The sequence below is a fragment of the Piliocolobus tephrosceles genome, chromosome 21 (assembly GCF_002776525.5).
Source record: "Piliocolobus tephrosceles isolate RC106 chromosome 21, ASM277652v3, whole genome shotgun sequence".
NCBI classification, from domain to species: Eukaryota; Metazoa; Chordata; class Mammalia; order Primates; family Cercopithecidae; genus Piliocolobus; species Piliocolobus tephrosceles.
The window spans coordinates 51,826,543-51,847,588 of record NC_045454.1 but is presented as its reverse complement, the minus strand read 5'-3'; the positions used below and the strand labels follow the sequence as shown (position 1 = coordinate 51,847,588).

The 21,046-nt window shown below is 58.9% G+C and overlaps 2 protein-coding genes across 6 annotated transcripts in view; both read left to right on the top strand.

The window, feature by feature from the left end:
- ABCA7 (ATP binding cassette subfamily A member 7) overlaps nucleotides 1–8,167 on the top strand; it is a 13,110-nt gene extending 4,943 nt beyond the window's left edge. For all 3 annotated transcript variants that reach the window (XM_026457292.1, XM_026457294.1, XM_026457293.1), the window contains 12 exons: nucleotides 91–235; nucleotides 323–446; nucleotides 1,120–1,249; nucleotides 1,321–1,441; nucleotides 1,524–1,586; nucleotides 4,718–4,824; nucleotides 5,104–5,245; nucleotides 6,163–6,297; nucleotides 6,379–6,482; nucleotides 6,766–6,858; nucleotides 7,527–7,767; nucleotides 7,865–8,167. In XM_026457292.1, the coding sequence (XP_026313077.1) occupies nucleotides 91–235; nucleotides 323–446; nucleotides 1,120–1,249; nucleotides 1,321–1,441; nucleotides 1,524–1,586; nucleotides 4,718–4,824; nucleotides 5,104–5,245; nucleotides 6,163–6,297; nucleotides 6,379–6,482; nucleotides 6,766–6,858; nucleotides 7,527–7,767; nucleotides 7,865–8,020 (1,561 nt within the window). In that variant the 3' untranslated portion in view covers nucleotides 8,021–8,167. The remainder of the gene's footprint in view (nucleotides 1–90; nucleotides 236–322; nucleotides 447–1,119; nucleotides 1,250–1,320; nucleotides 1,442–1,523; nucleotides 1,587–4,717; nucleotides 4,825–5,103; nucleotides 5,246–6,162; nucleotides 6,298–6,378; nucleotides 6,483–6,765; nucleotides 6,859–7,526; nucleotides 7,768–7,864) is intronic.
- Nucleotides 8,168–9,762: 1,595 nt separating this feature from the next.
- Nucleotides 9,763–21,046, top strand: part of ARHGAP45 (Rho GTPase activating protein 45) — a 24,669-nt gene continuing 13,385 nt past the window's right edge. The window contains exons 1-11 of one of the 3 annotated variants that reach the window (XM_023192739.2): nucleotides 9,763–10,083; nucleotides 11,007–11,337; nucleotides 16,041–16,184; nucleotides 16,400–16,484; nucleotides 16,568–16,640; nucleotides 16,844–16,910; nucleotides 16,999–17,136; nucleotides 17,215–17,279; nucleotides 17,486–17,596; nucleotides 17,671–17,751; nucleotides 20,614–20,802. In XM_023192739.2, coding sequence (XP_023048507.2) covers nucleotides 9,994–10,083; nucleotides 11,007–11,337; nucleotides 16,041–16,184; nucleotides 16,400–16,484; nucleotides 16,568–16,640; nucleotides 16,844–16,910; nucleotides 16,999–17,136; nucleotides 17,215–17,279; nucleotides 17,486–17,596; nucleotides 17,671–17,751; nucleotides 20,614–20,802 — 1,374 coding nt within the window. In that variant the 5' untranslated portion in view covers nucleotides 9,763–9,993. The other 2 variants (XM_023192738.2, XM_023192740.2) reach the window with 2 other exon arrangements.

The window sequence follows — 21,046 nt, the reverse complement described above, 5'->3', positions numbered from 1 at the left end:
AAGGCAGAGAAGATGGGAATGGAGATTTTTATTCTTCTCAGGGCTTCTCAGTCTGAGTAGTTACTCCAGTGACTCCTATTGTCCCTTCAGCTGGTCGATCACACCGCTCATGTACCCAGCCTCCTTCTTCTTCTCCGTGCCCAGCACGGCCTATGTGGTACTCACCTGCATAAACCTCTTTATTGGCATCAATGGAAGTATGGCCACCTTTGTGCTGGAGCTCTTCTCTGATCAGGTGGGGCACCATGAGGCTGGGGCTTGGGCTGGGTTGGGTTGTTGGACTCAGCCCCTAACCAACATCCCTCTTCCTGCCTTTGAGCAGAAGCTGCAGGAGGTGAGCCGGATCTTGAAACAGGTCTTCCTTATCTTCCCCCACTTCTGCTTGGGCCGGGGGCTCATTGACATGGTGCGGAACCAGGCCATGGCTGATGCCTTTGAGCGTTTGGGTGAGAACTTCCTGTCAGGTGGGGCCATGGCTACAGATAGCTAGCACCCTTGGAGACCTAGAGTTAATTATACAGAGTGAAGACAAACAGCCCTGCCAGGGAGACAGCCAGGGTTCTTAGGTGGCTGCGAGATTGGGCCAAGTTGGAGGTACAAGAAAGCAGCCATATTGTAATCCCAGCACTTTGGGAGGCTGAGGCGGGCGGATCACGAGGTCAGGAGATCGAGACCACCCTGGCTAACACGGTGAAACCCCGTCTCTACTAAAAATACAAAAAATTAGCTGAGCGTCGTGGCAGGCGCCTGTAGTCCCAGCTACTTGGAGGCTGAGGTGGGAGAATGGCGTGAACCCGGGAGGCGGAGCTTGCAGTGAGACGAGATCACGCCACTGCATTCCAGCCTGGGCGACACAGCGAGACTCCGTCTCAAAAAAAAAAAAAAAAAAAAAAGCAGCCATATAAAGCTAATTCTGTCTTAGATTACATCACAAGAGGCCTAAGGCTCTAATTAAGGAAGGTGATAAAACTTCTGTTCTCTGTGCCAATTAGACTCCAGCTGAGTGGCCTATCCAATTTGTGTTCCTTTCCCTTAAGAATCCAGAGTGACATGGAGGACGGAGAAGAGGCCAGAAACCTAGACTCTCATGGACCCAGTCCCTCCTTTCTATATCCACAGGAGACAGGCAGTTCCAGTCACCCCTGCGCTGGGAGGTGGTCGGCAAGAACCTCTTGGCCATGATGATACAGGGGCCCCTCTTCCTTCTCTTCACACTACTGCTGCAGCACCGAAGCCAACTCCTGCCACAGTTAGTCAGGTCTACAGAGAGGGTGGCGGGGCCAACGACCTACGTTAGGCCCACAAATGTTCTGTCCCCAGACCCAAGGTGAGGTCCCTACCACCCCTGGGATTGGAGGATGAGGATGTAGCCCGTGAACGGGAGCGGGTGGTCCGAGGAGCCACCCAGGGAGATGTGTTGGTGCTGAGGAACTTGACCAAGGTAGGTGTGGCCAGGTTGACTGCTGGGTTGGGGGGGCTCCCACTGGCCCACTCACCTTTCTGAAGGACCTGCACTCTTCCAGGTATACCATGGGCAGAGGATGCCAGCTGTTGACCGTTTGTGCCTGGGGATCCCCCCTGGTGAGGTGAGTCCAGGGGTGGAGGCCTGGTGCAGGGAAAGTGAGAGGCTGCCCTACTGCGTGCCCTGCCCATCATCCTTTACTGAACACCTACTATGTGCCCACGGCCCTTTATTGAGCAACTACTGTGCATCCACCACCTTTTATTTTTTTTTTTTATTTATTTTTTTTTTTTGAGACGGAGTCTTGCTCTGTCGCCCGGGCTGGAGTGCTGTGGCCGAATCTCAGCTCACTGCAAGCTCCGCCTCCCGGGTTTACGCCATTCTCCTGCCTCAGCCTCCGGAGTAGCTGGGACTACAGGCGCCCGCCACCTCGCCCGGCTAGTTTTTTTTTTTGTATTTTTAGTAGAGACGGGGTTTCACCGTGTTAGCCAGGATGGTCTTGATCTCCTGACCTCGTGATCCGCCCGTCTCGGCCTCCCAAAGTGCTGGGATTACAGGCTTGAGCCACCGCGCCCGGCCCATCCACCACCTTTTATTGGGCACCTACTGTGTGCCAATATTTGTGCTCCTATTTTTATTTTATTTTATTTATTTTTTTGAGACAGAGTCTCACTCTGTCACCCACGCTGGAGTGCAGTGGCACCATCTCGGCTCACTGCAAGCTCCACCTCCTGGGTTCACGCCATTCTCCTGCCTCAGCCTCCCAAGTAGCTGGGACTACAGGCGCCCACCACCACGCCCGGCTAATTTTTGTATTTTTAGTAGAGATGGAGTTTCACTGTGTTAGCCAGGATGGTCTCGATCTTCTGACCTCGTGATCCACCCACCTTGGCCTCCCAAAGTGCTGGGGTTACAGGCATGAGCCACTGTGCCTGGACTTTTTTTTTTTTTTTTAGAGACAGAGTCTTGCTCTGTCACCCAGGCTGGAGTGCAGTGGCGCGATCTCAGCTCACTGCAAGCTCTGCCTCCCGGGTTCACGCCATTCTCCTGCCTCAGCCTCCCGAGTAGCTGGGACTACAGGCGCCCGCCACCATGCCCAGCTAATTTTTGTATGTTTAGTAGAGACGGGGTTTCACCGTGTTAGCCAGGATGGTCTCGATCTCCTGACCTCGTGAGCCACCCGCCTCAGCCTCCCACAGTGCTGGGATTACAGGCGTGAGCCACCGCACCTGGCCTGTGTGTTTATTTTGAGCCAGCAAAACCTCATTAAGCACTTACTGCCTGCTTACATCTATTAAACACACACTGTGCTCACTAAAGAGGTGTCCTGAATACTTTTGTGTCCATCAACATTTATCAAATACCAATAGAATTTATTGGACCCCTATTATATACACATCTATATCAAGCACTTGTCACAGCCAACATTTATCAGGCACCTGCTTTGTACCAGTTCACATTCAAGCACTCTTGAACTATGTGCAAATTTATTTGCTGTGTGCCACGTATTGGCCACCTATTAGGGCTGGTACACATCTGCAAACAAGTGCTGTTTGTTAGCACATATTGCAGTGTGTGTGTGTGTACATATATATATATGGGATTTTTATATATATGTAAATATATATAATATTTATATGTAAATATATATAAATATAAATATATATGGGATTTATATATATATAAAATATATATATATATTTCTTTTGAGATGGAGTCTTGCTGTCACCCAGCCTGGTGTGCCATGGCGCAATCTTGGCTCACTATAACCTCTGCCTCCCGGGTTCAAGCAATTTTCCAGCCTCGGCCTCTTGAGTAGCTGGGACCACAGGCACACACCACCATGCCCAGCTAATTTTTGTATTTTTAGTAGAGATGGGGTTTCACCATGTTGGCCAGGCTGGTCTTGCACTCGACCTCAAATGATCCACTCGCCTTGGCCTCCCAAAGTGCTGGGATCACAGATGTGAGCCACCACACCTGGCCCTTTTTTTTTTTTTTTTTTGAGACAAAGTCTCACTCTGCCACCCAGGCTGGAGTGCAGTGGTGTGATCTCAGCTCACTGAAACCTCTGCCTCCCAGGTTCAGGCAATTCTCCTGCCTCAGTCTCCTGAGTAGCTGGGATTACAGGTATGTGCCACCACACCCGGCTAATTTTTGTATTTTTAGTACAGATGGGATTTCACCATGTTGGCCAGGCTGATCTTGAACTCCTGACCTCAGGTGATCTGTCTGCCTTGGCTTCCCAAAATGCTGGGGTTACAGGTGTGAGCCACAGGGCCTGGCCGACAGTATATCGTTACTAAGCCCCTACTGTGTGCTGGCCAACCTCTCCACCTTGGGCTGACTGTGTACTCAGCCTAAGTACACACGGTATGCCAGGAAACATATGGAAAGCTCATGCCCTGATATTTGTTGAACACTTGCTGCATACGGCTTTTATGGGGGACCCACTGTGTGCCAAAAGCCATTCCCTGCTAAGTGACAGCTTTATGCCTCGCTACATACCCCAATATCTGCCCAGCTCCCCTGGGGCCCCAAACACGGCCCTCCATGTGGACACTCAGAAATCAGAGGTGCTGAGGCCGGGCATGGTGGCTCACACCTGTAACCCTAGCACTTTGGAAGGCCAAGGTGGGAGGATCACTTGAGATCAGGAGTTCGAGACCAGCCTGGTCAACATGCCAAAACCCCATCTCTACTAAAAAATACAAAAAATTAGCTGGGCTTGGTGGTGCACACCTGTAGTCCCAGCTACTCTGGAGCCTGAGACAGGAGAATTGCTTGAACCCAGGAGACGGAGGTTGCAGTGAGCCGAGATTGCGCCATTGCCCTTCAGCCTAGGCGACAAAGCAAGACTACATCTCATAAAAATACAAAAAGAAAAAAGGAGGCCGGGCGCCGTGGCTCACGCCTGTAATCCCAGCACTTTAGGAGGCAGAGGCAGGCGGATCATGAAGTCAAGAGATCGAGACCATGCTAGCCAACATGGTGAAATCCTGTCTCTACTAAAAAAAAAAAAACAAAAATTAGCTGGGCGTGGTGGCGCGTGCCTGTAGCCCCAGCTACTTGGGAGGCTGAAGCAGGAGAACTGCTTGAACCCGGGAGGCAGAGGTTGCAGTGAGCCAAGATCGCGCCACTGCACTCCAGCCTGGTAAACAAGAGCAAAACTTGGTCTCAAATAAAAAAGAAATCAGAGGTGCTGGAACCAGGGCCTGGGGCCTCACTGAGCACTATCTGTGGGCATCCCTGCAGTGTTTTGGGCTGCTGGGCGTGAACGGAGCAGGGAAAACGTCCACGTTTCGCATGGTGACTGGGGACACATTGGCCAGCGGGGGCGAGGCTGTGCTGGCAGGCCACAGGTGAGGGGCACCAGGTAGGGTCGGGGTAGGGCAGGGTTGGCCCTGACGTCCTTGTTCCCCATCCCTCCACCTCGTGTGCGTGGACTGGGCTCATGGCCTCACACCTGCATGGTCTCTGGGACGCGTGCACCCCTACATCCCACACGCAGATCAGGCCCTGAGACACCCCTGTCCCTTACCATAGTGGCCCTGGATGGGTGGGCCCTGAGACCCCTGTGTCAGCCACCAGTATGGTCAGGGACTAGCCAGCTCTCTGAACCCCCTGCATCCCCACCCCAGCGTGGCCCAGGAACCCAGTGCTGCACACCTCAGCATGGGCTACTGCCCTCAATCCGATGCCATCTTTGATCTGCTGACGGGCCGTGAGCACCTGGAGCTGTTTGCACGCCTGCGCGGTGTCCCGGAGGCCCAGGTTGCCCAGGTGAGCCCACTCTGCCTCCACTGCTCTCACCTCCCAGGGCCCACCCGACTCAGGCCGTGCCCCTAAAGCCTGGCCCAATCCTGCACACTCTCACCTTGGCTCTACCCCTGTCCCTGCCCCCTTCCTTCCCTTAGGCCTCTGTCACCCATCCTGGTCCAATGGAGATTTGGCTAGCCCTCCTCTTTGTCCCGCCCCACCAAGTTCCAACATTCTCATTGGTCCACCGACCCTTTCTTCCGCTGCATGTAGCCCCCCTCTCCCTGAGTCTTCCTGCTGTGGCTCTGCCCACTTGCTCCTCTTCCGCCTCAGCCCTAGGGCTTCGCACCTTTCTCGCTGGGTTCACCGTCAGCTTCTCACTCTGGCCGTTCCCAGTTTGCAGCCCTTTCACTGTCTCTTCTATCTGCTTGGGGGTCCTGGCTTTGCCCTGGCCTGCCCCACCCTCACCCTGTCCCACCCCATGCCCTTTCTGGCCCTGCCCCATACCCATGCTGGCTCCACCCACACCATGGCCCCGCCCATACCCATGCTGCCTTCACCACGCCATGGCCCCACCCCATACCCATGCTGGCTCCACCCATTCCATGGCCCAGCTCCATACCCAGCCCAGCTCCACCCATACCATGGCCCCGCCCCATACCCATGCTAGCTCCACCCATTCCATGGCCCAGCTCCATACCCATCCCAGCTCCACCCATTCCGTGGCTCAGCTCCATACCATCCCAGCTCCACCCACACCAAGGCCCCACCCCATACCCACGCTGCCCCCACCACACTATGGTTCTGTCCCCTTCTCACATTTGCCCTGTTCCATGCCCACTGTGTCCCTGCTCCACACTCAGTGCTGGCCCCGCCACACTGTGGCCCTGCCCCTTCGTCATCAATTTGAGTCCCATGCCCACTTTGGCCCCACCCCACAGACTGCTGGCTCGGGCCTAGCCCGCCTGGGACTCTCATGGTACGCAGACAGGCCTGCAGGCACCTACAGCGGAGGGAACAAACGCAAGCTGGCGACTGCCGTGGCACTGGTTGGAGACCCAGCGGTGGTGTTTCTGGTGCGTAGAGGCGGTGCCGGGGTGGGGTGGGGCCTGCGACGGAGGCGGGGCCTTGCTTATGGGATTTTCCACGCTCCCCAGGACGAGCCGACCACAGGCATGGACCCCAGCGCGCGGCGCTTCCTCTGGAACAGCCTTTTGGCCGTGGTGCGGGAGGGCCGTTCAGTGATGCTCACATCCCACAGGTGCGCCGGGCGCGGATGTCCTGGGCTGTGGTTAAGGCGATCCAGGCCTGGAGAGAGATCCCCAAAGCACAAGGCCACAGGGGATGGGGGGGTCCTGGCCCTGGTGGGGCGAGGGCGCCAGGACCCGGGGTGTCAGGACACACAGAGGTGGGACGCGGTGCCAGGCTCAGAACGCTCTGGGGAAGGGTGGGGAGACGTCCACACCGGAAGGGTGGTCCAGGCCCGGGGACGCAGGCAGTGTGGCCCAGGCCTCAACAGAGCTCGTGGTGCCGGGTCCCGACAGCATGGAGGAGTGTGAAGCGCTCTGCTCGCGCCTGGCCATCATGGTGAACGGGCGGTTCTGCTGCCTGGGCAGCCCGCAACATCTCAAAAGCAGGTGAGCGAGCGGGGCCTCCAGGCGGGTGTGGGGTGAGGGGGGGCACGTAGGTGGGCTCAGGGGAAAGGCCCGACCTAGGGCCAAGTGAGGAGAGTTTGGCTTCAGCTGGAGAGATGGCCAAGGCTTTAGATCCTCCTGCAGGGGTGACTGAGGGGGCGAGACAGGCTGGGGTGTGCTGCGGGCGCCGGACCGGAAGGCGTGAGCGGGGTCTCTGGGTGGATTCAGAAGGCGTAACCAGGTGTGAGTTGGAGAAAGTGCAGCCAGGAGAGGTGAGGGTGGATTGATGGGTGGAGTTAGGGGAGGGCCGGTTAGTGGGCGGGGCCATAGGAAAGTGGGTGGGGCTATGCATTGTGTGGGCGGGGGTAGGGTGCAAAGGCAAAAGAGGAGTGTCCGAAAGAGGAGTCAAGTGGACTGATAGCTTCGAGAGCAGCCTGGGCAACCTAGGGAGACCCCATCTCTATAAAAAATTAATTAGGTGGACATAGTGGTGTGTGCCTGTGGTCTCAGCTACGCGGGTGGGGGTGGGGGGACTGAGGTGGGAGGACCACTTGATCGCTAACATAGGTACAAGTATGGGGCGGGGTCAGAGAGTAGTAGGGGCTGGAGGGTGAGCTGAGGTGGGACCTGGGAAAGGCCCTATCCGGTAGCCCTGGCCCCACTCACTGCAGATTCGCGGCCGGCCACACACTGACCCTGCGGGTTCCCGCCGAGAGGTCCCAGTCGGCAGCGGCCTTCGTGGCGGCCGAGTTCCCTGGGGCGGAGCTGCGCGAGGCACACGGGTGCCGCCTGCGATTCCAGCTGCCGTCGGGAGGGCGCTGCGCCCTGGCGCGCGTCTTTGGAGTGCTGGCGGTGCACGGCGCAGAGCACGGCGTGGAGGACTTTTCTGTGAGCCAGACGATGCTGGAGGAGGTGATCACGGCGCGGGGGTCGGGCTAGGGGAGGCAGGCTGGGGGCCAGGCCCGTGGGCTGACCGCCCCCTTGTCCCCTCTGGGCCGCCCACCGCCAGGTATTCTTGTACTTCTCCGAGGACCAGGGGAAGGACGAGGACGCGGAGGAGCACAAGGAGGCAGGAGTGGGAGTGGACCCAGCGCCAGGCCTGCAGCGTCCCAAACGCATCAGCCAGTTTCTCGATGACCCTAGCACTGCGGAGACTGTGCTCTGAGCCTCCCTCCCCTGCAGGGCCGCGGGGAGGCCCTGGGAATGGCAAGGTCGGGGTAGAGTGCCCAGGCGCCCTGGACTTAGGCTGGCAGAGGGGCTGGTGCCCTGGAGAAAATAAAGAGAAGGCTGGAGAGAAGCGGTGGTGGTGAAACCATGTGCATGTGTGTTCTTGTGCCAGGCTGCACACATGTCCACACAGCTGCCTGCACATGTGTGTGGATATGGCTGGCCCCTTGCAAGCTGTGTGTGCCCATATAGGCCAAGTGGCGATTCGTAGGACACAGGTGTGAGTGTGTCTACAGCTGACTGGACCCCAGCTGTAAATGCCTCTCTGGCCAGCCCAGGAGTTGGGGATCATAAGGAGTGCGGGCCTCATAAGGGCCTGGTCACCATGCCCAGGTCCTTGCGTGCCCACGTGGGGCTGGCGCCTAAGGGCAGCACCTGTAAGTGCCTGGCCATGAAGTGGGGATGAGGTCAGGGCTCAGGAATGTCCTGGGAAGCTTAGAGGAGCCCAGTGTCCCGGAGCACACGCCTCCTGGCCGGGCCAGAAGCCCATCCGACATTCAGCTGACCCTCACCCCCTGATCCCGGCCCTCAGAGCCATGAGTCGGGGGCAAAGAGTTCTCAAGGGTCTGCTAGGCTGGGTTTGCACTTGGACCCGGGCCTGGAGAGCCGGACTTGGAGCAAGGGGCTGTGGCCTTCATGTCCTGTGCCCCAGAGATCTGCCCCTCCCACCCGAGGTAGGTGGGAATGGGGTTTGGGAAAGAGGTTGGGGTTTTGGGATTGGGACTGGGGTTCTGGAAGGGGACAGCAGGGAGAATTGTGGGGGGGAGAGAGTTCACGCGGGGGGAGGGGGGTGGGGGGAAGGTAGGAGGCTGGGATCTGTACGCCTGCAGATGCCCCAGCTCTTGGCCAATGCCGCCTCAGGCTGTTATCAGCAACGGGTGCCTGCGTCCTGCTGCCCAGCACGTCCAGTGGTCGGGAGCCACTGGAATGCAGCATGGGAGGCGGGGCTGGGGACCTTTGCTAAGGGCAGCGCTGAGATCTGGGGCAACATGATACGGCCCACAGGGCTGCTGAGAGGTAACCAGGTGTCCTCAGCATATTCTGACGATGGTGGGGTCCACACTACAGCTTGGGAACCCCTGTGCAGGCAGCCTAGGAGCGGGGGACGCGAGGGCCCACAAGGACAGGGCCGGGTAACCTGAACTGTTCTGACTCTTCCTGGAAGTCTTTGCACCCAGGACTTCGGTTCTGGGCCTCAGTTTCCCCGACTGTCCTCGACCTGGCCCACCTCCGGGGGCTGCTGGGCGGGTGGTGGGGGTGACCCTACTCTGCCCCGCCCTGCTGGGGCCTGGCCACACCCTCGGGTCTGCAGGGGAGGAGGTGGAGCGGGCATTGCCTTCAGGGAAAAGGGGGCTGTAGGGGGCGCAGCTCGGCCTGAGCGTGTGTCTGGGGTCTGCGGGCCAGGCTCCGGGAGCTTGGTGGCGTCTGAGTGCGTGTGGAGGTCCGGGTCTCTGCGTGTCATCGTGCACACGTGTGTGTGCACGCCCAGTCGCGTCCGGGAGTGAGGGTCAGCGCCCTGCAGTCGGCTGTCCTGTGCCCGCCAACGGCCACAGCGTCAGGCAGGGGCTCCGCGTCCCACCCCGCGAGCCGCGCGGCTCCGAGCACCCGAAAGCGGAAGCGGGGGACGCGGCCCAGGGCTGGGGGCGGGGCCTGCGACCTCACCTTCGCGCCCACTCGGCAGAGCTGCAGGCTGAGGCCGGGAAGGGTCGGGGGCGAGGCCGCGTCGCCGCCTCCCCGAAGCCTTTTCCTGTTGGGGGGAGGGCCCGCCAGTGACGGCCGGGCCTGTCACGTGGGCCTGACAGCTGGGGAGGGGGTGGCCGTTGACAATGTGGTCCCGAAGCGGCCGGCGCCAGGAGCTGCAGCGCTGAGACCCCCAGCCCGCCCCGTCGGGCTCGCGGCCTGGGCCCCATCATGTTCTCCAGGAAGAAACGAGAGCTCATGAAAACCCCTTCCATCTCGAAAAAGAACCGCGCGGGAAGCCCCAGCCCGCAGCCCTCGGGGGTGAGTGGAGCCGGGGCGCAGACCTGGAGCTGACACCGGGCCACAGGGGACAGGGACCCGCCCTGTACTCGGGGCCCATGCTGGGGCGGCGGCTGGGGGCTCGTGCCAGTTACAGCCCCTACAGGGCGGGACGGCGGGGGCCACAGCAGAGAGGCCGGGACCCCGGCATTCAGCTCACGGTAGGGACCCTGGGAGTGGTGGCCGCCTCCCTCCACTCCATCCAGGGCTGGCCGCGGGGCCCAGGCTGCAGGAAGGGAGGGTGCGGAGTTGGGACAATGTTGGGTTTGGGCCGCTGCAGGTTGGGGACTTAGGCAATCTGGGGGCTCTGGGAGCCGCTGAGATGGGAGGGCTGTGGCCTGGCCGTTGGGTTGATGTTTGACCGGGCGGCAGATCCTCTAATGGGATCCACCAGGTTCAAGGGCTGGGGAGTGTCTCCAGACCTGGGGTGTCTGCAAAGCTGGGGGGTCTACAAAGCTTGGGGGTCTATAAAGCTTGGGGGTCTGGGATGTCTACAGGCCTGGGGCTGTCCACAGGCTCTGGGGGTCCATGGACCTTTAGGGGTACACAGAAGTGTCTTCACTTAAAGTAGCTACGTTGTAGGAGCCTGAGGGGGGCTTGAAGGGCTGAGGACCCTCCCCACCCCCACCAGGAAGTGGGGACCCCCCTCCCGCGCCTCCCCGCAGGCCCCGCCCCGGCTGTGGTTTGGGTAGGGACCGTTGTTTGTGAAAGCTCGAGGGAAGAGGATGTTGGGTAACAGGTGGGGGGGTACACTACCAAATCTCGGCCCTGTGACCTCTGGCCTTTGACCCCTATGGGTTCGGGGTGACGATGGCCCTCCACAGCCCCACTTCATTTCTGGGGAAACTGAGGCAGTGTCCACGCCGGGAAATCCCTTTAACGAGCTCCCCTCGGACCTGTCCAAGGAGCTGCCCAGGAAGGATGGAGCCGATGCCGTGTTCCCTGGACCAAGTCTGGAGCCGCCCGGTGGGTCCTCCAGCGCCAAGGCCACAGGCACCCTCAAGCGGCCTACCAGCCTGAGCCGCCACGCCAGCGCAGCTGGTTTCCCGCTGTCGGGTGCCGCCTCTTGGACACTGGGCCGGAGCCACCGGAGCCCGCTGACAGCTGCCAGCCCGGGCGAGCAGCCCACCGAGGGCGCTGGCCCAGACGGCGTGGAGGACATCTCCCATCTGCTGGCGGATGTGGCCCGCTTCGCTGAGGGCCTTGAGAAACTTAAGGAGTGTGTGTTGCATGACGGTGAGAGCCATGGGGACACGGAGGCCTGGGTGGAAGACAGAGCCAGACCCAAGGGAGGATGGAAGGAGGGACTTGGGGAGGCTCAGAAGGGAATGGCAGGGAAGGCTGTGTGGAAGAGGCCGTGACAGCTAAGGCTTTGAGGGATGTGTAGGAGTTTGGTGGGGGAGTCTCTGAGTGTACACTGGCTCAGGAGGGTGCCCAATTTATTTATTTATTTTAAAGGATCTGGTGGCAATTAGGAGGGAAAGGCAGAGGAAATGTCCCATGCACGGGCTCAGAAACATGGAAACAGAGAATGCATTTGGAGGCCAAGGTGTGGGGTGCCGCTGGTGTAGGATGAAGGCATGACAACGCCAGGCAGAAGGGCAATGGGGAGCTATAGAAGGTGTTAGAGCACAGGACAGATGGGGGCAGATCTGTGTCTCGGAAAGAAGCAAACTGGGGGTTGGCTGAGGTCTGGATGGAAAGAGATTCAGGAGGCACAGCGAGGGGTAGGATGGGGGCATCAGGCGGCTGGAGGTGCTGGGACCCAGCGGCCTGCAGGCCGGCAGTTCCGTTTTCTCCTCCACGCGGCCGCTGACAGCCCTGCTTCCTGCCGAGTTATTTTCATCTGCTTCCTGTTTGTCCCTGGCAGCCCAGGCGGGCACCTCATGTGCTGCCTTCAGCTCCTGGCTCCTCCTAGAAACCACAGTGCAAGGGTTATGCCAGGCTCTCTGATCTGCTCCCAGCAGGCGCCCATTTTACAGATGACGAAACTGAGTCTCTAGTGAGGCCCTGACCCCCGACTCACCCAGCCAGTGCAGGGCAGAGCCAGGACTGGACCTCAAGTGTTGGAGTGGCCTCTGCACCTTCAGGGCGCTAGTTGGGGAAGGCCTGGTCCCCACTGGGAGGAGTGGGAGCCCATGGGTTATCTGGTCCCATGGGCGGGGGCTAGGCTGGTTTCCTGGGGAAACCCTAATCTCGGTTCCTTTCCCGTCCTGGCGCTTCCTTGGAGGCCTGGCCTGGGCGGGGCTCAGCTCCCAGGCTCCTGCAGGAGGTCCGAACTGGGCCAGCCAGGGTGGGGCACTTTCTTTTTTTCTTTTCTATTTATTTATTTATTGATTGATTGATACAGGGTCTTGCTCTGTTGCCCAGGCTGGAGTGCAGTGGTGTGATCGAGGCTCACTGTAGCCTCGAATTCCTGGGCTCGAGCCATCATCCCACCTCTGCCTCCTGAGTATCTGAGACTACAGGCATCAGCCACTGTACCTGGCTTATTTTATTTTATTGTTTTTGAGATGGCAAGATGGAGTCTCACTCTGTCGCCCAGGCTGGAGTGCAGTGGCGTGATCTTGGCTCACTGCAACCTCTGCCTCCTGGGCTCAAGTGACTCTTCTGCCTCAGGCTCCCAAGTAGCTGGAGCTACAGGTGTGTGCCACCACGCCCAGCTAATTTTTGTATTTTTAGTAGAGATGGGGTTTCACAATATTGGCCAGATTGGTCTCTAACTCCTGACCTCATGATCCGTGTGCCTCAGCCTCCCAAAATGCTGGGATTACAGCAGGCATGAGCCACCACGCCTGGATTTTTTTTTTTTTTTTTTTGTGAGACAGAGTCTCACTTTGTCACCCAGGCTGGAGTACAGTGGCGAGATCTCAGCTCAATGCAACCTCCGTCTCCTGGGTTCAAGTGATTCTTCTGCCTCAGCCTCCCGAGTAGCTGGGATTACAGGCGAGTGCCACCGTGCCCAGCTTTTTTGTTTTTAGTAGAGACGGGGTTTCACCATGTTGACCAGGCTGGTCTTGAACTCCTGACCTCAAGTGATCCACCCACCTCGGCCTCCCAAAGTGCCAGGATTACAGGCGTGAGCCACTGCGCCCGGCCAATTTTTGTACTTTTTGTAGAGACTGGGGTCTCCCGATGTTGCGCAGGCTGGTCTAGAACTCCTGAGAGCTAAAACCATTCTCCGGGCTCCGCCTCCCAAAGTGCCGGGATAACAGGCCTGATGCACCGCTCCCCGGCTGGGGGCGCCTTCTGTGCGTCTCGGGGCCGCCCCAGGCCAGAGGAGACCCTGGCCACTAGGATGTGGGCTCTAGTCTCGATGCTTCTCAGCTGCTGAGACCCTGGCGAGCCCATTCCGTCTCTAGGTGTCAGGTGACTTGTCTATAAAATGGGGCCACCTGCCTGCAGCGATTGTTGTGGGGTCCACCCCCCAGCTTGGGAACCCGCGTGCAGGCAGCTAGGAGGGGGCCCACATGGACGGTGCGGGGGGCCCGGGTTCACCCCGACTTTTCCCGGGCTTCCTCGTTCCCGGGCTTCAAGTCTGGGCCTCAGTTTCCCTGCCCGTCCTCGACCCTCCCCACCTCGAAGCTCTGCGGGTAAGGAAGGACCCTGACTGGGGCGAACGGGACGCCAGGGCGGGGTTTCTCTTGCGGGGGCGGGGCCTCCGGACCGGCCGGAGCCGGTTTGGCCACCGGAGACCCCCATCGGGCAGCCGCCAGGCCCCACTCGCTCGCGGTCTCCGCGCCCCGACGGCTGCGCCATGTGTATCTGCGGGACGGCGCACCCGGCGCTGGACGAGGGCCCCGTGCGCTGCCGGGCGGGTCCCCGAGGTGAGGGGACAGGTGCGGGGTGCGGGGTCCCCAAGCGCGTAAGGGAGCACGTGGCGCTTGGGCCGTTTGCCGCCCGCGGTGGGGGAGCAGCGGCTGCCGCGCGCCTGGCCTGGCCGTGCGCACTTGGGCACCCCTGCGCTGCGCAGGGGTCACGCCGGCCGCTGGCTTCCTGGGTGGGGGCGGCGCGGGGACAGCGGGGGACCAGGCCCCGGCCGCGCGCGCGGAGTGGCGGGCGCGGGGCAAGAAGGACACGGGCAGGGGCGTGGCCGGGGCCTCCCAGCGGCTTCCCCCAGCTCCTGGAGCCCCAGTCCCATTCCCGGAGTCCGCCGCATCCAGCAGCGAAGACATGCTCCGGCGGCCTGTGGGGAATCTCTGGCGGGTGACTCGGGCGGTCTCTTCCCGGAGGTGACATTCACCTGGGGTCTTCGGTGCCTAAAGAGACGGGGCAGTTATTTTTCCAGATTTCACTTTGTATTTGGGGCATTCTCTGAGCGGTACAGTCAGGCGTCAAAACTGCCCCTCCCCGCTGGCCTCTGTCCTCTCTGGCAACTTTCTCCTCCTACGAATTCCGTGGATTTGTTTCCGCTACATGGTGTGTGCCTGGCTCTCCATGTTTCGCCTGTACCCTCTGCTTTTTTCCTTCTTTCCTTCTTTTCTTTCTTTATTTTCCCTTTCCTTTCCTTCCCGTCCCCGCCCTCCTTTCCTTTCCTTCTTTTCTTTTTGAGATGGAGGAGTCTCACTCTGTCACCCAGGCCAGAGTTGCAGTGGCGCCATCTCAGTTCACTGCAACCTCCACCTCTCGGGTTCAAGCGATTCTCCTGCCTCAGCCTCCCAAGTAGCCGGGATTACAGGGGCGCACCACCACGCCACTAATTTTTGTATTTTTAGTAGAGATGGGGTTTCACCATGTTGGCCAGGATGGTCTCGAAGTCCTGACCTCAGGTGATCTGCCTGCTTCAGCCTCCCTAAGTGCTGAGATTACAGGTGTGAGCCACCATGCTTGGCCCTCTCTGCTTTCTTCTTCTTCCATTTGAGAACGTTCGATAAGGGCATTTACCTTTTTGTTATTTATTTCTTTTTTTTGAGACGGAGTCTCACTCTGTCGCCCAGGCTGGAGTGCAGTGGCCAGATCTCAGCTCACTGCAAGCTCTGCCTCTCGGGTTTACGCCATTCTTCTGCCTCAGCCTCCCTAGTAGCTGGGACTACAGGTGCCCGCCACCTCGCCCGGCTAGTTTTTTGTATTTTTAGTAGAGACGGGGTTTCACCGTGTTAGCCAGGATGGTCTCGATCTCCTGACCTTGTGATCTGCCCGTCTTGGCCTCCCAAAGTGCTGGGATTACAGACTTGAGTCACCGTGCCCGGCCTTGTTATTTATTTTATTTTTTACAGAGATAGGGTCTCACTGTATTGCCCAGGCTGGTCTTGAATTCCTGGGCTCAACCCGTCCTCCTGCCTCAGCCTTCCAAAGTGCTGGGGTCACAGGTGTAAGCCACTGCTCCTGGCTGAGGAGGGCAGTGAAAGCCAGGTTCCAACAGTCAGATCTGACCACCACCCTCCTCTGCTCTAACACCTTCTATGGCTCCCTGTTGCCCTGGAGATAAAGCCAGGCAGCATCCCTCTGCCTGGCATTCTCATGCCTTTAGAGCTAAGTGTAAATGGAAAAGCTGTGTGATTGTTGAGAAATGACTTCCCCTCTCTATGCCTCAGTTTCCTCACCCAGGTAGGAAGGGCAGAGAGAGACCTGGACAGGGCTATTAGCAGTCCTGAGGGATTAGGGCAGGGAAGGGGCCTGGTGGGCTGCATGGAGGAAGGGGCTGCAGGACCGTAGCTGGAAGGACAAGAGGCAGTTTGCTTTCTGGAGGGACAGGAAAAGCGTGTTCTGAGCAGCAGAGAGTGCCTAGGCCAAGGTCTGGCCTTTGCTTATCTGGCCAGTAGCCCAGGGAGGGACAGTGCCCTCCCCGCGGTCTCGAAATGAGCCCCAGGCATCTGCCCTCTCCCACCTCTGCCTCAGTTTCCCCATCTGGGAACAGGAGCTCTGAAGAGGGAGGAGGTGGACAGACTTTTCCCAGGACCAGGCCCCACCCCACTGCTCACTCTGACTCTGCCCAGCAGACCTCCTTGAGGCCCGCCGCCCGCTGGCCCACGAGTGCCTGGGTGAGGCCCTGCGTGTCATGCGTCAGATCATCTCCAAGTACCCGCTGCTGAACACCGTGGAGACGCTCACGGCAGCCGGCACCCTCATTGCCAAGGTCAAAGGTCAGCCTGCTGGAACAGGGCTGCGAGGGCTCTCTTCCTGGAAGGGCATCCTGGAGAAGGGCATGTTTGAAGTGGGTTTTGAAGGGTGCATAGGAGTTTGACAGGCACAACAGCTCCCTGCTGTTCGCACTGGGTTAAGGGCTCCGGTCAGTTCTTGCAGGGATGGTCACCTCCTAGAGTGGGCCCACCTCCTTGCCCTTATCTCTGCTTCCCAGCCTTCCATTACGAGAGCAACAATGATCTGGAGAAACAGGAGTTTGAGAAGGCCCTGGAGACGATTGCTGTGGCCTTCAGTAGCACGTGAGTGTGGGAGCCTGTGGGTCAGAGCAAGGGAGCGTGGGGGGCCCGGGTGTCTCTCGATGGTGACCCCGCTGGCCCTGCAGGGTGTCCGAGTTCCTCATGGGTGAAGTGGACAGCAGCACCCTCCTAGCAGTGCCTCCCGGGGACTCGAGCCAGGTGAGTGGGGTGGGCCGGGGCCACCTGTGTTCAGCTTCTGGAGGCCAGCCGGGTTCAGGTCTGCAGGGCCCGGCCAGTCACCCTGCTTCCCCTGTGTGCCTTGGTTTCCCTCTCTGTCCGGGGGGCAGCAACCGTCCCCTGAAAGGTGGGCACTGCGCAGGTCCCCGCATGGTGCTGGTCTCACCTGCGTCTCCATCCTACAGTCCATGGAAAGCCTGTACGGACCGGGCAGTGAGGGTACCCCTCCCAGTCTTGACGACTGCGATGCCGGTAAGCCCCCACACAGCACAGGCGGGCATTTGAGGGGTGAGCCATTGTGGGGGTCGGGCCAGGCTGAGCAGGCCCCTGTTCCCTGCAGGCTGCCTGCCCGCCGAGGAGGTGGACGTGCTGCTGCAGCGCTGTGAGGGGGGCGTGGATGCTGCGCTCCTGTATGCCAAGAACATGGCCAAGTACATGAAGGACCTCATCAGCTATCTGGAGAAGCGGACGACGCTGGGTGAGAGCTGGGGTCCCTGCAGGGTGGGTCTGGAGGAAGGCCTTGTCCCAGCATCTCACACCCCTCCCCGGCCCTCAGAGATGGAGTTTGCCAAGGGCCTGCAGAAGATCGCTCACAACTGCAGACAGAGCATTGTGCAAGAGGTGGGGGACCCGCGGGCATGGGGCGGGGGTCCCTGGGCGTGGGTGTGAGTCTCAGCCCCATTTTGAGGATCCAGGGCCCAAGAGCAGGGGCTTCCCCTCTACATTAACGGGGGTGGCTGCAGGGACCAGGGAGGTGGTGGCTGGGGGTGCTGGGGCCGCCCTGCCTCCGTCCCTCCCCACCCAGTGACCCGGGGCCCTGCCCACAGCTCCACATGCCGCTCCTGTCCATCTACTCGCTGGCCCTGGAGCAGGACCTGGAGTTCGGCCACGGCATGGTGCAGGCGGTGGGCACCTTGCAGACCCAGACCTTCATGCAGGTGCGTGGTACCTGGATGGGCGGGCTGGGCCGGGGCATCACCAGGGTACCCACTCACGGCCCGTTTCGCCCCAGCCCCTGACCCTGCGGCGGCTTGAACACGAGAAGCGCAGGAAGGAGATCAAGGAGGCCTGGCACCGCGCCCAGAGGAAGCTGGTGAGGCGGGCGGGAGGGGGCGGACGGGGGCGGGCAGTGGGCCTCGACGCAGGCGCAGTCCCAGCCCCTGCCCCATAGCGGGGACCCTGCGGTGAGCTCTGCACAAGTCCCGGCCTCCTGCGCATGCGCGGCCTCGCAGGTTGCGCCCCAAACCGGGTCGGAAATGCTCCAGCCCCACCGCCCCCAGCTCTGCCTGGAAGGACCCAGGAGCCCGGCGCTCACTGCTGTCCCTGCAGAAATGGGGAGAAGCCGTGCCGACCTCAGTTGTAAACAGCAGGTCTGCGGGTTGGAGGGAGACTCATGGTCTCTCGGAACTGGGGAAGCTCCATGTGTCTGCCTGGGATTCCTTTTTTTTTTTTTTTTTTTGAGCGGAGTCTCGCTCTGTCACCCAGGCTGCCAGTGGCACCATCTTGGCTTTCACTGCAACCTCCATCTCCCTGGTTCAAACAATTCTCCTGTCTCAGCCTTCCGAGTAGCTAGGATTACAGAAGCACGCCACCAAACCTGGCTAATTTTTGTATTTTTAGTAGATACGGGGTTTCATCATAGTGGTCAGGCTGGTCTGGAACTACTGACGTCAGTTGATCCACCCGCGTCGGCCTCCCAAAGTGCTGGGATTACAGACGTGAGCCACCGCGCCCAGCTTCCTGCCTGTATTCTCTTCCCACTTCGCTTTTGGGTTATTTCAAAGACACCGGCGCCTTTTTGTTTGTTTCGAGATAGGGTCTCACTGTCACCCAGGCTGCACTGCAGTGACGCAATCATACCTCACTGCAGACTTGACTTCTTGGGCTCCAGTGATCCTCCCACCTCAGCCTCCTAAGTTCCTGGGTCTACAGGCAGCGGCCATCACACCCAGTTCATTTTTTTGTATTTTTTCTGTGCTATGTCGCCCAGTTTTTGTTAACAGGATCTGCGGTGAAATGCACCCTCCTAGCTCCTTCCAGCACATACCAGCAAACACTTATCTGCCCCCTTTTGTACACGCGAGGACAGCTTACCTCATGCCCAGTTCTGCTCCTGCTTTTTATCCTCACCTCCGTATAGAGAGCTGCTCACCCCATATCAGTCAGCATGAAGCAGCTGGAACCCCTTTTTTCGACTGTGCAGGGCTCAGCTGGGGAGATTAAGCAGGTTATTTCATGGACGTTTTGGGAGTGGCTGAGCTGTTGCTGTTACGCACACCATTGCTATGACAAGCTTGTGCTCCTGTCTCAAGGATGCCTGAGGGTTTATCTGGGATCAGTGCCCAAAATAGAACTGCTGGGTCAAGGGCCGTGCGTGTATGAGCTGCCCTCTCAGGCCACAGCAGTGCTTTTCCTCTTCTGTGAACCCTCAGTTCTTATCCTTTGCTTACTTGGCATTGGACAGTGGCTTCTTGTTGATTTGTCAGAACTTTTTACATACTAGAGAACTTAGGCCTTAATCATGTGAGTTTTAGACTTCCCCGATTACCCTCCCACAATTTACTGTTTGACTTTTGATTTTTGCTTGTGGCCTATTTTGCCAGGTAGAAACCTGTGATTGTTAGTAGCAGTATTTTTTTTTTTTTTTTTGAGATAGTCTCACTGTCACCCAGGCTGGAGTGCGTGGCTCGATCTCGGCTCACTGCAACCTCCATCTCCCAGGCTCAAGCGATTCTTCTGCCTCAGCCTCCCAAGTACCTGGGATTACAGGCATCTGCCACCACGCCTGGCGTATTTTTAGTACAGATGGGGTTTCACCACCTTGGCCAGGCTGGTCTTGAACTCTTGACCTCAGGAGTTCTGCCCACGTTGGCCTTCCAAAGTACTGGAATTATAGGTGTAAGCCACCGTGCTCAGCTAATTTTTATATTTTTGGTAGAGACGGGGTTTCATCATGTTGGCCAGGCTGGTCTCGAGTAGCTAGGACCACAGGTGTGCGCCACCACATCTGGCTAAATTTTTTTATTTTTTTGTAGAGATGGGGGGGGCGGTCTTACTATGTTGGCCAGGCTGGTCTCGAACTCCTGGCCTCAAGCGATCCTCCTGCCTCGGCCTCCCAAAGCAGTGGGATTACAAGTGTGAGCCATGGCACCTGGCGGTCTCCTAGTAATTGGATGAGCCCATTTGTTTATGTGAATCTGGTGGTGCAGGTTGTGAGGTGTGGCTCCCAAGCCCACAGGTTTTTGACTAAGTACTCTTCCTGTGGGCGCCTGGCTTCCTGCCTGGGCGGCTTCTCTGTTCTCATCTGTGAGGAGGGAAGTGAAAGCAACAGAGCTTGGAGACGCCGGCCTGCTCCTGTGGGGGTTGGTGTGGGCGTCTGCAGAGGCTGCCATTTGAGCTTCTGTTCAGAGCTTAGCTGTGCCTCAGCTTCCCAGGCTGCAGAGTGGGCACACAGGACACCCATTTCTCTGAGGGTCCTCCTCCCATTCTTTTTTTTTTTTTGAGCTGGAATCTCTGTTGCCCAGGCTGGAGTGCAGTGGTGCAATCTTGGTTCACTGCAACCCTCGCCTCTTGGGTTCAAGCTATTCGCTGTTCTTGTGCCTCAGCCTCCCGAGTAGCTGGGATTACAGGAGTGCACCACAATGCCCGGCTAATTTTTTATATTTTGGGTAGATACAGGGTTTCACTATGTTGGCCAGGCTGGTCTCAAAGTCCTGACCTCAAGTGATCCGCCTGCCTCAGCCTCCCAAAGTGCTGGGATTACAGGCGTGAGCCACCGCACCTGGCCACTCCTCCTGCTCTTCCGTTGCCAATTGTGCAGGGCCCTCTGCGTGCCCAGGTGGGCCATGGGGTCTTGGTGAGAGAGATGGGGGTGGGGAGGAAGAGAGGAGCTGGGGAGACTGAGCCCCATCCGAGGATGGGGTTGAAACTGGCCTCCGGGCTCTCACACCCACAGCAAGAGGCAGAGTCTAACCTGCGCAAGGCCAAGCAGGGTTACACGCAGCGCTGCGAGGACCACGACAAAGCTCGCTTCCTCGTGGCCAAGGCAGAGGAGGAGCAGGCTGGCACCACGCCGGGAGCCGGCAGCACAGTCACCAAGACGCTGGACAAGCGGCGGCGGCTGGAGGAGGAGGCCAAGAACAAGGTGAGGGAGGGTGGAGGCGGGGCTGGGGGGCCCTGAAGGAGGAGAGCCAATGCTTGGTGTGACATTTACCACCTCCAGGCCTTTGTTTTTGGTTTTGTGGGGTTGTTTTTGTTTGTTGTTTTGAGACGGAGTCTCACTCTGTGGCCCAGGCTGGAGTGCAGTGGTGTGATCTCGGCTCACTGCAAGCTCCGCCTCCCGGGTTCACGCCATTCTCCTGCCTCAGCCTCCCGAGTAGCTGGGACTA